The sequence below is a fragment of the Vulpes lagopus genome, chromosome 7, assembly GCF_018345385.1.
Source record: "Vulpes lagopus strain Blue_001 chromosome 7, ASM1834538v1, whole genome shotgun sequence".
NCBI lineage: Eukaryota > Metazoa > Chordata > Mammalia > Carnivora > Canidae > Vulpes > Vulpes lagopus.
In genome coordinates, this window is record NC_054830.1 from 48,666,461 (window position 1) to 48,682,042 (window position 15,582).

Genomic DNA, 15,582 nt, shown 5'->3' on the forward strand with positions numbered 1-15,582 from the left:
AGAGGCAGGCCATCCATTCATCATTCAAGTATTAACGAGGCTGTACTGCCCACCAGGCCTCAGGAAATCAAACAAGCAGAGGACACTGTCCCCATATTGGAGAATACTGTGGATGTAGGACTTCCCTCTGAGGGCCATGGGAGGCTATGGCAGGCTTTCAGTGGGAGATGTCATGGGGTCTGAGCTGGGCTTGGGAAAGTGTCCTCAAGCAGCGTGTGGAAGATGTGCTGTAAGAGAGTGAACTACTGGGGGCTGTTTGAGAAAAAATGAAGAATCCAGAGTGTCTGGTGAAAGCCTCATGAACTGGTTTGCCTTAATCTGTCGCATAGGAGGTAAAAGGACTAGCTTGAGACAGTGCCACAGATGGCTGATGTTTGCTGTTTCCTGGCCTCTGGCCCCCTTTTGTCCTCTGCCCCTATCAGCCAACTGGCGTCGACTGCCTGTATTTGATATTTAGACATAAATGTCCCAATATGTGAAGCCCTCGAGCAAATTACCTGCCTTTCAAATTACGTGACAGGCTGGCAGTCACCTGTGTGAGCCAGACATCCCAGAGAAATGGCAGCCCCAATGGTGCTATCACTACATTCGGAGAGGACCAGTCTTGTCATCCAAAACCTGCATCCTGCAACTCTAACCCCCATTTGTTGGCACATTCATTTGGGATTGCCATCCAGTGAACTATGGCCTCATACTGTTAATCTGAGAACTTTTTTTTTCTGAAAGATTTTATTTATTTGAGAGACAGCACAGATGGGGGGAGGGCGAGAGGGAGAGGCAAAAGCAGACTCCCCACTGAGCAGAGAGCCCCAACACGGGACTCGATCCCAGGACCCCGAGATCACTACCTCAATCAGACACTTAACTGACTGAGCCACCCAGGGCCTCTAAGCTGAGAACTTGAAGACAAAAGAACAAAACTTATTTTCCCTACCACAGATTTGGCAATGATGTTGAAAAGACCCATTTCTCAAGAAGAATGCATGTATCAGCAACTTAAAAATTTAGATTCAGTTACCATGTTTCATAAACGAGTCTCCTCCCCATCCAGCCCTCTATCCAAATAGTCATTTGTCCTTAAAGCATAAATACTACATAATTCCAAATTGGACGGCAATCTCTTTGAGTCGTTGTGACATTTCCCAATTGCCATTCCCAGGAGAGAGAGGCTGATCTGAGATCGTATTTTATCCTTGACTCAGCCCCACATATTTGTACAACATGGAAGTGGGGCAAAGGTGGCCTGAGACCCGGGTCTCTGCCTACCGTCAAGCTTAAGAAGTAGTTGTGACAGTTTGGAAGTACATAAACAACAAGAGCAGATAATAAACAGAATCAAAGGAAGCCCGTATTGGTTGGGCTGGGCTGGCTGGGGAAGACAGCCTTCTCCTTCCTTACCCTAACCCCAGTCTTGTTTAGATAACACGTTATGTAATTAGTGGCTTCATGTCTGTATGCCATGTATTTATGTCACCGCTAGGTGCTGCGGGCTTGTCTTTTTCCTCTCTGTATCTTCAGCAGGTGCCATTGATAGAGGTAGTAGGTGCTCAATAAATGTGTGAACCATGAATGAGTGAACAAATGGATGAATAAGTGAGTGTTCTAACTAAATAGAGCCTCGAACGATGGGGGCAGTTTAGATGGTCAGGATGATGATGGGATCCAAGTTCACATTTATTCATTAAGCACCTGCTCTGAGCCAGAAACCCTGCCCACTCTTTCAGGGTCTTTGTTTATTAATTCACACAATTGCCAAGAGGGTGAATTTCACCAACCCCATTTTATGGGTGTGGAATCAGAGATTCAGAGAGGGTAGGTAACTTTTTCCAAGGTTCCCACAGTTTCTAAGGAGGAGAACCTGGATCTGATACTTTTCCTACTACGTGATGCAGAGTTATAAAACCCTGCTTATGATCTGTTCCAGGAAGAAAGAAGCCTGGGTGCTCTCATTTAATGCCCTGTTTATCTCCTTGAAGCCAGGGAGTAAATCCTATAAAAGTAGCTAGATAGACATAGACCATAGGCAATGTGTCCCCAGCAAACCCAAACTTAGTTGTGGATGTGTGTTCCCTGGACTGCTTTGCCTTACCCCAGTGAGTGGCCAAGTTAAGTAGACATGGGTGCTGGCCATTCTGTGTGCTGTGCCTTCTGTTTCTCATAAAAGGGCAGTGTAGGACAGTTTACCAGAGCCAAGCATCAGGCAGGAAGCCTGATTTCTGCTCCCCTGATGTGGACAATAAACTTCGCCAGAAGTGGCCAGGGCATTCAATTTGAGAACCCAGATATGGGGAGGAAATTGTAGAGCGCAGACTGACACCCCAGATCCAAGCAGTGATTTAAGGGGGAAAATGGAGGCAAAAGGAAGGACATGGGAGACCTATTTTCCTAGAACTACACTGGTGACATAGCCGCCCTAAGAATGATCATTATTGCTATCATTAGCAGCTACCACTTGGCAGGCTTTCTCTGAACTAAGGGTAGCGCCAAGTATTAGAGTATCTGATTTAAAGCTCCCAAACCCACCCCCAATGACTGGAAGAAAAGCTGTAGGATTTGAACCACCATCCGTCAGACCCCAAGTCCATCTTTCCTGTTGCCCAAAGCTGGTTCCTTGAAAAGCTAATGGATATTAGGTCATAAACTTACATGGCCATGTAAGTTTGGGAGACAGAGTGACCAAAACTAAATGGGTTTCTTTGTGGTAGGACCTCCGAGAGCCTCCAGTGAGCTGTGGCAGTGGTTCTCAAACTAAAATCACCTGAAAGGCTAGTTAAAATCCAGAGGGCTGGGCCCCACCCCAGCTTAGTAGGTGCAGGTAGGGCCAGAGAATCAGCTTTTCTACTGAGCACCCAGGCTGATGCTGGCATGGGTCTGGGGGCCACACTTCAGAGAACCACTGCTAAAGAAGTCAAAAATAATCTTACATATAGACTCAGGAAAAATGACATCACCAAATTCGTATATGGTGAGGATCGAAGAGATGACAACACAGGCATTTTCTAGATGTATTTGGCCTCCTGGCTTAGGGAGTCCAGCTTTGAGGGCATTGTGCAGCACTCTCCCGTTCCTTGAAAGGTCCACGAGGAGTTCTGGTTTTATACACTGCCTTACACCCCACCCAATCACACTGCTCAGCAACCTACGGCCACAGGCTGCCTTTCCTCTCTGCTACACTGCAGGATGGCTCTCCAGCCTCTGTCAGCCTGTTACAGTGATGTCCTTCCTCAGAGATCTTGGGAGGGGCCCGAAGCTGGCAATGGCCAAGTCAGGCTGTCCAGTCCTCCTCACCAGGCTGCTCCACCAAAATGTGCTCAGAGGAAAGGGTTATCCAGACCAGAGGAGCACTATTGCCAGAAGCCTTTTCCAAATCGCCCATGTGGAAATGCCCCCACGGACTGAGTTAGGGGTGAGGCCAGGTAACAGTGGGTGGGCCAGCCCGCTTGTGGGAACTGCACCCTCTGAGCCCAACTTACCCGGCACCTGGGCTGTGCAGCTATTCATATCAGTACAGATATGCACCCAGCTTTCCAACTCCAGGTCTGTATAGGCCTCCCCGCCCCCAACAGGATGGTTTGTTTGATGAGTTAGTTGGATGAGCAGTAGTGTTTGGAGTCACCCACAGCCTAGCCCAATGAAAAATCTGGGGACCCCAGGTCTGCATGCCAAGAACAATGAGTGGAAGGACTTGCCCATCACACCCCAGTCCCACCCACCATGAGTTTTTATGGGTTTGGAGGGCTTCATAGGGCTCCATGGCCAGAGAACTGCCAGCTCCAGCAACCTGGAACATTCACTCCAGAATGGCAAAGCCCCACGTGGCTTTCCAGCCCTCTGCTCCCCACCACTCCCACCTGGATGGAACCTATGAGCGCCTGGGCCGCAAGGGCAATGACCTCAATGCTCTGATTGTTAACAGCCCCACCAAACCATTTCCCCCTTTAGAATGCTTACTTGGTATTTTCTCAGAAATGAAATAGACGGATTTCCTGGGCATGGAATTTCCGCCTCTCCCTACACCCCAAACTTGTAACTGAAGAAAGAGGAAAGAAAGCCAAAACCTAACACTCAGTGTAATCTCCACCCTTAGGATTTATCATCCTTGCAGGGTGCCCCCCACCCAGCCCCTTCCCCGCAGCACCCCTCCCACCGAGGGCCGCCTTTCACATGGAAACTTACAGCAGCTGGCTTGCGCAGCCTGCCTCCTGCCCCAACAAGGGACATATTTGTGGGCAAGGCACTTCCAAATCTTTGTGCAGCAGATGTTTGGCTTGTGGGCTCAGCAGGCTGGCTCTCCTGCCAGCCCCTCTCTGGGAATTTGAAACCGGGGCCCCACCCCCACATCCTGAGACCTGCCTGAGCTAGGGGACCCAGGCCAAAAGACCCAGAAAATCACCATAGTTACCAAGCTTCTCAACATCTGCCTCCCTCCTTTACAGCGGAGATATTTTAACGACATTAAAGGAATTTCTCTCCACAGAAAATTCCCTTTATCCCACTTTTTTTATGCTATAAATACTTTTCAATGTTGCCACGGAGGCTTCACAAGCATCTTTTTTTTTTTTTTTCTGGAGTGGGCTGCATAATATTCCATTGACTAAAACAGGAGTTGGCAAATTTTTTTCTGTAAAAGGCAGAAGGTGAATATTTTAGGCTTTGCAAGCCATACGGTCTCTGTCACAACTACTTGCTCTGGCCTTGTAGCCCTAATGCAGCCATAGATGGGATCTAAATAGGTGACTATGGCCATATACCAATAAAACTTTATTTGCAAAAACAGGTGGTGGGCTGGATTTGGCCCATAGATGTAGTTCGCTCACCCCAGAACCAGAACACTATAGAAGATGGTTATTCGCTTTTTATGAATTACTTTGGTTTTATACAACTCCATTTGCTAGTATAGGTAAATAGGGTGATGATGATGTCATCTGCCATTCCTTGACTGTCGAGATTGTACCCAGAGCTATGCCAAAGGCTTCACATAGTCCTGTTAGTCCTGTTTTACTGAATCCTAAGAATTCTTTTAAAAAAACATAATTTCCCCTTTTTCTAGTCATCTAACTTGTGAGTAGTTAAGCCAGAACTGGAAGTAAGCCCTGTCTTACCCTAAACCCTACAAAGACTCCAGCAAATGGAAGCTCCTATTTCCATAATTCATGTGTAGCTGCAGGCACTGCACATGGCCATTGCAACATGGATGACCACACGTATGGCTTTTTCCTTTAGTGGGAAGACAGTCCTTGCCAACACACTTGTCAAATCTGGATTTGAGAACACCCTAGGCTGACAGCCTCTCTTCTAAGGGTAGCATTTATTAAGGCTCCCTGGCTCTGTGTTCTCCCTTTATCAGATAACCAATGAGGGATATTCGGTTAGAAATGGCAAACATGCTACCTTGCTTGGCAGAGAGCCACATGTTCAATTATCTGCCCCAAGAAGAAACATGAGGTGAAACAGTTGGCCAAGAACCGTGACCACCATATGTAGAGCATCTCCTATGAGCCACGGCCTGCCATATGTTCCTAAAGAGGAAACTGTGGCACAGAGAGGTGGGTGACTTGTCTAAGGGCTCACAGTGTGATGAAGCAATGGTACAGATCTCCTTCCAAAGCTCACCACCCTAACCACTGCCCGCAGCCTGCCCAATCTGTACTGCGAAGAGTCTCAGGGAGATGACAGTGTGAGGGAAGAGAATACACGAGTCTTAAGATGCCAAAAATGACACTGAGCCAAAAAAGGAAAGAAGAAAAGAAAAAAAAGAAAAAAACAAGAAACCTTTGGGATACATGAGGCTGCAAAGCAAAGATGGTGAATAATCACCATAAGAGGAAATGGGGAGATGCTGTTTATAAATAAATTGTTGAGTATTTGTGTTGGAAAGAACCCAGTGCCTGAATTCAAGGCCCTTGTGTTAATATTTACTGTATTGTAATAGTGAGATTTTCACAAGGCACTCTGGGTTTAGACTGAGTAGGCCTTTGGATAAGAGCCTTCCAGAAAAGAACAGAATGATTGGGATAGAGCTTCTGGCAACCCCAACAGAGAGATTACCACTGGTCCAGAGAGGGTTTGGCCTATCTGTTGATCCTTCACTCAAAGCCAATACAGCTCCGTCCTTAGAGACAGTTCTCTGGCCACGTAACTCTTGGCTACTGTCCCTAATCTACTGTTGCCTAAAACACTCTGTTTCTCGGTTACTGTCATTTCTGAAGTCTTAATAATTCTGTGTGCCCACATTGGATGTTCTTGTCACCTACTCCTGCATGTCAAACCTCCCCAAGGCTTAAAAAAGTAATATCTATCTTGCCGACAAATCAGCAGTTTGGGCAGGGTTGAGTGCCACACTGCCCATGTGGCATCATTGGGAGCAGTTTGCAGGCTGGGAGCTGGAGTCTTTTGAAGCTTGTTTTCTTACTGGTTTGTGGCTTTGATGCTAGGAAGACACTAACAGCTGGACTGGACCAGCCAGGGAGGGGCTCCAAGGGCCTCTTCCCCTATCTCTGTGTGGTTTCTCCACATGGTTGCCCTGGCAAAGAGACCTCAGGATTCCTTTCCTGCCTGCCTAGGACTCCCAAGGTGTGTATACAGAGAGGGATCCCAGTGGAGGAAACTGTTGTCTTTTATGACCTACCTCAGGAATCTGTAACATCCCTCCCACTACATTCTGTTCAATAGAAGCAAGTCATTAAGGAGGGACCACAATCAAAGGAAGCGACTTTGACACCTCTTGGTTGGAGAAGTGTCCAAGAATTTGCCAATGTCATTTCCACACACCATGACGGAGGGAACCCCAACCCTTCAAAGTCTTAGCTTCTGAGACTGCTAAATCTAAAATAGTGCTCAGCTTTCTCAAAGCAGGTGTTTTTACAGATTACAAAGGCCTAAAGTACAGAATTTTCAAACCCTTTCATTTAGACCCTTTTCATTAAGAATCTCTGACCATTTGAACAGGGACAGGGCAAAACTTCAGTGGCACAAGGACAAACTACACGTTTGTTCCACCAGTGAAAGTTTTGCACCACACGTCCTCCCCACAGAGGGGAATAGCGTGCAAACTAAGCTCTATGGCAAATGTTAGGAAGATTCTCAAGAGCAAGCTCCGAATTTAGACGGTTGAGAGTATGAATAAGAACCAACTAATAGGCTAATGATAAGCATTCTCTCTGCCTCTTAACATAGTCCCAAGGGACTTTTACTTGGCCACACTATCTCCTTCATAGGGAAAGTAGCCTGAGAATGACCACACTGGGCTTTCTTAAAAATCGTCTAGAATTAAAGCATCCCAGGAATTCAGATTGGCTTTTGCTGTAACTGAACTGAATTGGTGGTGTCATTTTTGCTGAGTTTATTTTTAAGGTCATTTTAAACAGTCTATAACCATGGTTTTCAAAATGGTGCCCTGACCACACCAGCATCCCCAGGAGCCTGCAGATTCCTGCATTTCATCCCAGACCTATCTGGATCAGACACTCCAGGTGCGGGACACAAATCTGTTTTAACAAGCCCTCTGGGGGTGCCCAGCAGACTCAGCTCTGAGAATCACTGTCTTACAGAGGGTGGTTTGGGAGAAGGGATTGACTGTCCGTCAGCCTGGGGGAGCGAGTGACAGTACAATTCACACAACTCTATCCTCTGGCCATGCACAGATGGAAAAAATGGAGATGGGAAAAAACAAAGCTCATTGACAGGAGGAATAATGTCCTGTCCTGTCAATCTATGTGAACATGGTGTTATGGAAAGAAACCCCAAAGTCCAAACCAAAAGCACATCCTGCCCTCAACATGTCTTCCTCATCTTGGGATAGTGATTTAACCCTTTGAGCTACAGGTCTTTCATCTATAAAGAGAACTTGATAATGGATATGGATAATTTTAGGTAATTATTATTGAGCCCTAAGAAAGTCCATTAACTCTATTATCTCATTTAATCTATACAACTATATGATATTAATATTATTAGTATCCTCTTGATGAGTGAAAAAACTAAGGCACAGAGAGGTTGGGTAACTTGCCTAAGGTCACACACCTAGCCCGACTCTCAATCATCCACTGCAATTTAGAAATTGTTAACTTCAGTACCAAAGATGTAGAATAAGTTTGTGTAGAGAAAGGTAGGCCCAGGATCTTAGGAGCCAAGCAGGCTAGGCATTCTGACTCTTGGTTGCCAGCCTGCCCCTGGGGCCTGAGGAGCCACTAGGCTGAAAAGCCAGGACACTGTTAGATCTACTATCCTTTGAGATGACAAGGAAAGCACAGAAAATAACTCAGAGGCCAGAGGAGGAAATTGGTTCCTGACACATGTTGACAGGGCTCATTACTTGGACATCTTGTTTTCATAAAATGGCAGTGACACTGTTTGCTTTTAAAGGGCTGGCTACTGGTAGTAACGAGGCCATGAGCCAGGGATGCTGGGGGAACAGTGAGGGAAGGGACACTCCTCATTGAGGGAGACACTTGAGACAGCACTTTCAGACGCAGTGAGGACCAAGCTCTGCGGGCACAGATCTCTTTCCCTTCCCCCCTCTGGGCTGCGGCTGTCACTGGAATTATCTCCCTGCAGTGAGCACCAAACACAGTGTTCCCAGCCTCGAGAACCAGTAATGGCTCCCCATTACCTCCAGAAGTCAAAACCATAACCCAGGCTCATGGTCCCCCAAACTGCCTCTCTGACCTTCCGTCCCCCTGTTTCCTTTTGTGGGTTGTGGGTGCCTTCCAAGGGTCCCCAGACACATCCAGATGCATTTATACCCCCTTTCCCTGCTTCCACATTAAGCAACATCTGGAAATCTGGAGTTGGAAGCCCCGCTGGTATATCACAGTGATGCCCAACTAGGTGGTGGATTGACATTAAGTCCCATCTGCGTGGGAATAAAGGGGCTGGAAATTTCGTCCCGTGAAACTTAGAAAGCCAGTCAGACAGAAAACTCACTTGGTACTCATACAGCGCTTGCCAAAGAGTTTACACTTCCCAGCTGTGCTGAAAGGATAGTGAAAATAAGTCAATGATGATTCATCACTTGTTTTTGGTTTAGACCCTCTGATGAGCTCCATGGGAGCTGGGACTCAGTCATGTGCAGGGGAACAGGGTTTTCATTGTAGTGAAGGACTCACACCATTCATTCTTGGGGGCATAACTGAAACAAGTCCAGCACATTCTAAGGAACACTGTCAGGCAGTCCAGATTAGTTATCCAAATACATGTTTTATCTAGCCATTCATTCCACAACACTATGCTTAGGGACCCCTGTCAGTACATGGGCGTTCTTTGTCGTTTGGTTCTCTTTCCCTACTTTTCATCATCACAATTCTTATTTCATCCTCTTCGTATATAAGAATATATATTAAGTATGTCATTCAAGTCTATAACTTAAGAATACCAAGTGTTTAAGCTCTTAACATATGCCTGCTCATCTTGGCACGACAAAATAATGTTTCTGTTTGGGCTGATATATAATTGGTGCTTAGATAAATTTCTCATCTAAAGCCAGGGCCTGCAAACATTTTCTGTGGCGGGCCAGGTGGTAAATATCTCAGGTGTTATAGACCAAGAGCCAAAACTGATATCATATAGGTACCTCGTGTATCAAGAGAGAAAACAAATTTCCACCAAGTTTTCTATTTCTGAAATTCAGAATCTAATAATATCATTAAGCCTAGATTTCTGTAATACAGGTTATATTAGTCAGCTCAGGCTGTCATAACAGAATACCATAGACTGGGTGGCTTTAATAACAAATTTATTTTCTCACAGTTCTGGAGTCTAGAAGTCCCAGATCAAAGTGCCGGTACAGTAGGTTTCTGATGAAGCCTCTCCTCCTAGCTTGTACATAGGTGCCTTCCTTCCGTGTCTTCACACAGCCTTTCCTCTGCGCATTCACAGCGAAGGAGAGCAGGTGATTGGTCTCTCATAAGGACAACAGTCCTATCTGACTAGGGGCCCACCCTTATGACCTCATTTAACCTTAATTACCTGCTAAAAGTCCTATGGCCAAATGCAGTCACATTGGGAGTTAGGACTTGAACATAGGAATTTAGAGGGGCACAATTCACTCCATAATTCAAGTTCATTAATGAGAAAAATGGAATTCTTTCTAGGAAGAAAACATTTCACTGAATTGGAGTTCAAATGTAAAATCCATTCTTAGCTGGTGGGTCTTAAGAGGCAGCAGCCAGGTTTGGCGGTGGCTGCAGTTTGTTGATGCCTATGCACAGGGTCGTAGTAAGAAACTTGGCTTCCGAGTCAAGCTTGGCCCATGTTCAAATCCCAGCTTTGCCTCCCAGCTGTGCATTACTGAGCAACCACTGAACGTCTCTGAGAGGGAATGTCTGGAGGGAAATAATGATTTCCTTAAAAGGGAGCTGAATTAGAAGGGGGCGTAACTCTCCAGGGTTTCTGTAAGGGGTATTAGTAAGGAGCATGGAATCCTGAGCATAGTGTTGGACACAGACCTCTCTTAAGGAAATGATAGCACCACCATCAGCATCAGCATCACCAGAATTTTGAGGAGCAGGAAATAACTCCAAAATGACTCAAAAGATTTGATAGATTTAATATGTACTCTGGATAACATGTCATGAGAGAATGGCAATTAATTTCTGTGGTTTTCCTCCCGATGTAATCATGGCAATGACATCAGATCCCAGCCAAGGGACACTCTACAAAACACCTAACCAGTACTCCTCCAAACTGTCAAGATCATCAAAAACAAGGGAAGTCTAGGGCACCTGGGTGGCTCAGTTGGTTGAATGTCTGACTCTTGGTTTTGACTCAGGTCATGAGATCAAGCCCCACATCCGGCTCCGCAATGAATGTAGAGCCTGTTTGGGATTCTTTCTCTCCCACTCCCTCGGCCCCCACCCCTGAGCTCAGGCTTCTCTCTCTCTAACTGCCTCAAAAACAAAACAAAACAGAAAACAAGGGAGGTCTGATAAATCACAGCCAAGAGGAACCTAAGGAGATAGGAGGACTAAATGTAATATAACCTGGAATAGAAAAAGGATATTAGGTAAAATCTAAAGAACATCTAAAATAAAGTTGAGACTTTAGTTAATATTAACATCAGTATTGCTTAATTAATTGTGACAAGTATATCATATTACTTTAAGACGTTCAAAACAGAGGAAATTAGGTGTGGGGTATATGAGAACTCTCTGTATTATCCTCACAGTTTTTCTGTAAATCTAGAACTCCTCTAAAACTTAAAGCTCACTAAAAGATAATTATATGTGAGTAAAATATCCACTCAAAGTGCAGGTGATCCAGTGGGTTTTAATGTAACTAGGATGGAAGGTTGATATGGTTCAGACTCCACACTGACTTTGGGGAAACTACCACTTGTCCAGTTTTGATACAATATCCATAGTTATATGGAAAGGCTCTTAAAATATTCCTCCCTTCCTTTTCCAACTTCATACCAGTGTGAGGTCAGATTTTCTTCATATATTTCAAAGAAAACAACATATTGCAAAAGATACAAAGCTACAGCAGCTGTGAGAATCCCATAGTCCTCTATTGAGCTAGTCATTAAAGAGATCTGCAAAAATACAAAGCAGTGCCTCTCTCCTCACTAAATTTTTCTGTTTGGGAAAATAGAGTTATTTTTAATTGCGACTATTTATGTTAACACGTTGGTTTATGATTTTTAAGTGATTGAATTATTAAGTAATATTGAATTATGATTGAATTATTAAGTAATTACTTAGTCTTATATTCAGTTTTAATTTTTCTTATGGTAAATCTCAACAGCTATTACCTAAATGAGCAAAAACTGTTTGGGGTTCTCAGTAATTTGTAAGAACCTAAAGAGTCCTGGAGGATAAAAAGTTTGAGATTCAGTGAGCTAAACTACTAGTGTTACTCAGTCCTCACAGTAACTTATGAGGTAGGCCTTGTTATTATCCCACTTTGAAGATGAGAACACTGAGGAACAGAGAGGTGCAGTAACTCACTGGAGGACCCTCAGGAAGTAAAGTAAACTCCCTCAGGAAGTTGAGTGGAAACTCAAACCCATATCACAGTGTCCTCTGACCCCCTTGCATCCCTGGTGTCCTCCTCCCCTTCTAGGTCTGTGAGTTCTGCAAGGGAGTGGCCCCCGCCGACAGCCCTGTGGTCTACTCAGACAGGGCAGGCTACAGCAAGCAGTGGCACCCCACCTGCTTTGTGTGTGTCAAGTGCTCCGAGCCGCTGGTGGACCTCATCTACTTCTGGAAGGACGGTGCACCCTGGTGTGGCCGTCATTACTGCGAGAGCCTGCGGCCCCGGTGCTCCGGCTGCGATGAGGTAAGAATCAGGGGGCTGGACAGTGTGGAGGGTACCCCCGCTACTGTGGGACGGGACCCGGAGGCCAAGGGGAGAGTGGCTTCATGGGTGATAGTGATCCACAGATAGGAAAACTGAAGCTCAGAGCTCTCTTCCTGCACTCAGCCTCGGTTTCCTCATTTGCAAAGTGGGGCAGAAATTAGTTTGCACTCATGGGGTTGTTTGGGATGGGTCAGACATGTCATTCTTGTCAAGTTTTTTTTTAGATTTTATTTATTTATTCATGAGAGACAGAGAGAGAGGCAGAGACACAGGCAGAGGGAGAAGCAGGCTCTGTGCAGGGAGCCCGATGTGTGATTCGATCCTGGGACTCCAGGATCACACCCTGGGCCAAAGGCGGATGCTCAACCGCTGAGCCACCCAGGCGTCCCTTCTTGTCAGGTCCTATCCTTGGCATGATGCCTGGCACTTAGTAAGTGCTTGGAAGAACACTCTGGGATGAGGGGTGGGTCCCAGAAAGCAGGCTGCCCCACTCAAACCTGGCTGTGCACAATAGTGGTGTAGTTACCTAACTCTTGTGCCTCAGTTTATCACTTATGAAATGGGAGGAAAATAGGCCCATCCCAAGGGGTTGCTATGAGGATAAAATGAGATAATTCAGGAAAATGCATGGCACAGAACTTGACCAAGTAATTCATAAATAGGAGCTACTAGTAGTCTTATAAGGTAATATAATATGATGTGATACTGAAACATTAACTTAATACAATAGAGATGCTATGAAAAGGGTTTGACTCTCCAATATGAGTTCAGGCTAGAGAAGCTCTAAGACACATTAGCAGTGACAGAGTCTGCATGCCTGTGACAACGGGAAACTCACTACCTTAATCACTAGCACAAATGAGGGTTAGAAACTTCTTCATTTTGAGCCAATATCTGCCTCCTCCCCCTGACCTTCCACATGTTGCTCTTCATATGAAGTTAAAGCCCTACAGCTATCTTACCTAATAACTATGTTGTCAAGTGAGGTTAAGAGGGGAAAGGACTGTTAGCAGGCCTGTCCCACAACCTCATTTTTTTTTAAGATTTTTAAATTTTATTTATTTGAAAGAGAGAGAGAGTGCATGAGCAGGGAGAGGGGCAGAGGGAGAGAGAGCAGCAGGCTCCCCGCTGAGCAGGGAGCCCGACACAGGGCTCCATCCCAGGACCCTGAGATCATGACCTGAGCTGAAGGCAGATGCTTAACCCAGTGAGCCACCCAGGTGCCCCAACCCCCCACAACCTCATTTTTATGAGGACAACAGTATAGTTAGAATCACAACATCCCATCCATTATTAAGGACTTACACTGGGTCAGCCATTTGCTCCACACGTTATCTGTGATGTCCCATTTTCATCTCACAATAGTGAGAGATAGTCATTATCTCCATTTTACATTTGAAAAGAGAGCAGCTCAGAGAGGCCAGTGACAATCACATGGCATTGGCTGTGTCTCAGTCACTATGCCAAGTACTTCCTATGTAGTAACACGTGTAGCATTCATAAAACCCTGTGGGATGAGTAGTATTTATATCCCCATTCCACAGGTTGGGAAACTGAGGCATAGAGAGATTAAGTAATTTGCCCAAAGTCATGCAGCTGGTTCCCTGGTTCCTGTTGGACCCCCAAATCAGAAAGCACATTTAATAAGTATGCTGTTCTCCTCTTTTTGAGCCTCAGGGATTCCTCAGCATATGTATACATATTCCAAAGTGTCACTTTATTCCAAGCCCAGGTGACCCCATGTGACCTCACTGTTGAAGACTGGCCATTGGCCCTTAGCTGTCGTTGGGCTGTCTTCACTGGGGTATATAATCCTATCTTAGAACACAACTGGGTTTTGAATTTGGACAAAAGGGTATTAAGAGCTAGATAACTAAAACCCGCCTGTAGCAGAGAATTTTTTTTTCCCCATCTAAGAAGCTAAAATGCAATCATGACCTGTGCCAAATATTATACTTGCTGCCTGAGATTTAGATCAGTATCCTCCACTGATACATTTGAGGTCAAGACGAGATTGGAGGGGATCCCTGGGTGGCTCAGCGGTTTAGCGCCTGCCTTCGGCCCAGGGCACGATCCTGGAGTCCTGGGATCAAGTCCCACGTCGGGCTCCCTGCATGGAGCCTGCTTCTCCCTCTGCCTGGGTCTCTGCCTCTCTCTCTCTCTCTCTCTGTGTGTCTCTCATGAATAAATAAATAAAATCTTAAAAAAAAAAAAAAAAAAGACGAGATTGGAGGAGGAGGAACCTCCATTCTACAGCTAGTCCTCCATACACTGTCTCTATGGGGGACAGAACCTGAGTCGTGCATCTTCTCTGCTCCCCTCCCCAGATTATATTCTCAGAGGACTACCAGCGCGTGGAAGACCTGGCCTGGCACCGAAAGCACTTTGTCTGCGAGGGCTGTGAGCAGCAGCTGAGTGGCCGGGCATATATCGTCACCAAGGGGCAGCTTCTGTGCCCAACTTGTAGCAAGTCCAAACGCTCCTGAGGGGCCTGCCCATCCATCCACAGCCGGAATCCACAGGATCCCACCAAGAAGGAAGGCCAGGTGTGCTGAAGCCATCCTAAGGGTCTGATGTGACAGCAGCAAGCAACAAAAACAGTGATTTTTCAGCGGGAATATGTATATACATATATACACACACACATACATACATATATTCTAGGTTGGGTGGTGGTAGGTCCCTGAGGATCAGTAGTTGCAAAACCAGAAATGTTCTGAGAAGTCTTAGAATGGAGTTATTTTGTTGTTGTTGTTGTTGTTTCCCAGCTACCGACTAAAGACACAACTGGCATCCTGCAAGGAATCTCTAGGAGTTTCCCAGAATACAGTTCTGGGTGATCAAATCACATAGCTGTAGAATGTGCGTGCTTTCTTGTGAACATGGGGGCTCCTCCAAGGAGCAGGCTGGGATCCCAACAATCGTTTGTGGCCTCCTTTTCAAATGGAATTTGAATTTTAAATAAAAACTTTTTTGGCATGATAAACGTATCAATAAAAGTTTTATGTAGTTCACATATGACCTGATGCAGTTATTTACACAGTAGATAACTACCGTGATTTCATGGCATCCTGCGAGCCCTGTGACCCTGAGTGCAGGTGGTGGCAGGAGGTGCCGTAAGTGCCATTGTGCCTCTATGTCAACTGGTCTCATCAGACTTGAGAGTGTAGGTCCTCAGGGCAGAACCTGCGTCCCCCTGATCAGTGGCAGAACGTGTCCGATTTCACGGTACACCAAAAAGCAGCCCCCCAGGAGCTGGTCAGCTGCCCTCACAGGTAATGAGTG

General features: G+C 45.7%; 1 protein-coding gene across 1 annotated transcript in view; it reads left to right on the forward strand.

The window, feature by feature from the left end:
* The window catches only part of LMCD1 (LIM and cysteine rich domains 1), a 58,246-nt gene extending 42,935 nt beyond the window's left edge, over nt 1-15,311 (forward strand). Inside the window, exons 5-6 of the mRNA XM_041762602.1 lie at nt 12,061-12,276; nt 14,625-15,311. Of these exons, the coding sequence (XP_041618536.1) occupies nt 12,061-12,276; nt 14,625-14,783 (375 nt within the window). The 3' untranslated portion in view covers nt 14,784-15,311. The remainder of the gene's footprint in view (nt 1-12,060; nt 12,277-14,624) is intronic.
* Nucleotides 15,312-15,582: the final 271 nt, after the last annotated feature.